This window comes from Carlito syrichta, unplaced genomic scaffold, assembly GCF_000164805.1.
Source record: "Carlito syrichta isolate Samal-C Ts95f unplaced genomic scaffold, Tarsius_syrichta-2.0.1 Scaffold288615, whole genome shotgun sequence".
Classification (NCBI taxonomy): Eukaryota; Metazoa; Chordata; class Mammalia; order Primates; family Tarsiidae; genus Carlito; species Carlito syrichta.
Window position 1 is genome coordinate 8,052 of NW_007232711.1, and position 1,408 is coordinate 9,459.

Genomic DNA, 1,408 nt, shown 5'->3' on the forward strand with positions numbered 1-1,408 from the left:
TGCTAATCAGTTGAGAGCATCACAACTCCTCCCTACACCTGGGCTTCCAAGACAGATTTGAGCACCATATAGTTAGAAATCATATGCACTCAAGGATACACAAACTCTGGTTTCTGAAAGTTCAGATAATTCCCCGTGATTCTAGTATTTGCTTCTCTGAATGACAAAACCCAGCTTTGAAATGCTATGATTTAAATTATTATTAGTTGAATCAACACAATTTCTCTTGAGAAAGCTAAAGTGGTTTTGCATTTGTACTAAGGATTCCAATTATTCCATAATACCCACTCTTCAGGTGTACTGATCTCATTTTGTTATTAAATCAGGAGAGAAATTGTCATATTCATGCTGCTGCAACCGAGGAGGAGAAAAGAGAGTCAGAGTGCAGAGGAGCCTTCTTGGCCTCCACACCCAAAATATACCAATGACTTTCAAAACAAAGCTGAGTCTGATAAATACCCTTAGAAGTTGTAAGCACCAGGAGGAGCAGCTGGGGCAGACCAGGCAATATGTGCACCTCCTTCCATGGGTAGTTTATGTAATGGCTTGTAACACTGTGGGAGGGTGACTGTTACTCTGTTGACAGTAATAATTAGCAACAACTTCGGGCTGCAGGGTGTTGATGGTGAGAGTGAAATCTGTCCCAGACCTACTACCACTAAACCTTGATGGGACTCCAGATTGCAAGCTAGATGCCAAATAGATCAGGAGTTTAGGAGGATTCCCTGGTTTCTGCTGATACCAGTGTAAATTATTGCCAATGCCCTGATTCGTCCAGCAAGTGATGGTGACTCTGTCTCCTAGAGATGCTGAAAGGGAGGTTGGAGACTGGGTCATCTGGATGTCATATCTGGCACCTGAAATTAAAGACATAAAAAAATCCACACAATCATGTTATAAGAAGATTTCTCTGCACGGTCAGGCAGTAATCAGCACACTGGCTGAATCGATTCCTAGTTTTCTCTTTCTTTACCTGGGAGCCAGAGAAGCAGGATCCCCAGAAGCTGAGCAAGGACCACCATGCTCATGCTGTGACCTGACAGAGACTGAGCCCTGCACTGGGTGGGAACAGCCTATTAATAAATCTTCCGGACCATGAGCTATATTTTGGGCACATGCAAATCAACAGAGGATAGGGCAGACTTGGCACAGCTGTGGATCTGGCACATCTCAATAACTCAGGACAGGTGCAGTGTCTCCTGTTTCCCAGGTCAGACCAGGGAGTACAGATTTGTTTGCAGAGAATACATTGCTGCATAAAGAAAATATTGTCAGTAAAGATATTTAGAAGACAACTATATAAATTTAAAATGGATTCAAGGACTAAATTCAATAATGTATTTTATACTTTTACTAAAATTATATAAAAGACTCTACTTGTTTGTAAGTAATGTATAACAAAGTTTGG

General features: G+C 41.5%; 1 gene segment (V, D, J or C); it reads right to left on the reverse strand.

Annotated features, from left to right (window-relative positions):
• Window positions 1-534: 534 nt before the first annotated feature.
• LOC103255885 lies at window positions 535-1,028 on the reverse strand. The segment is given in 2 exon segments: window positions 535-857; window positions 974-1,028. Coding segments are annotated over 2 exon segments (378 nt in total).
• Window positions 1,029-1,408: the final 380 nt, after the last annotated feature.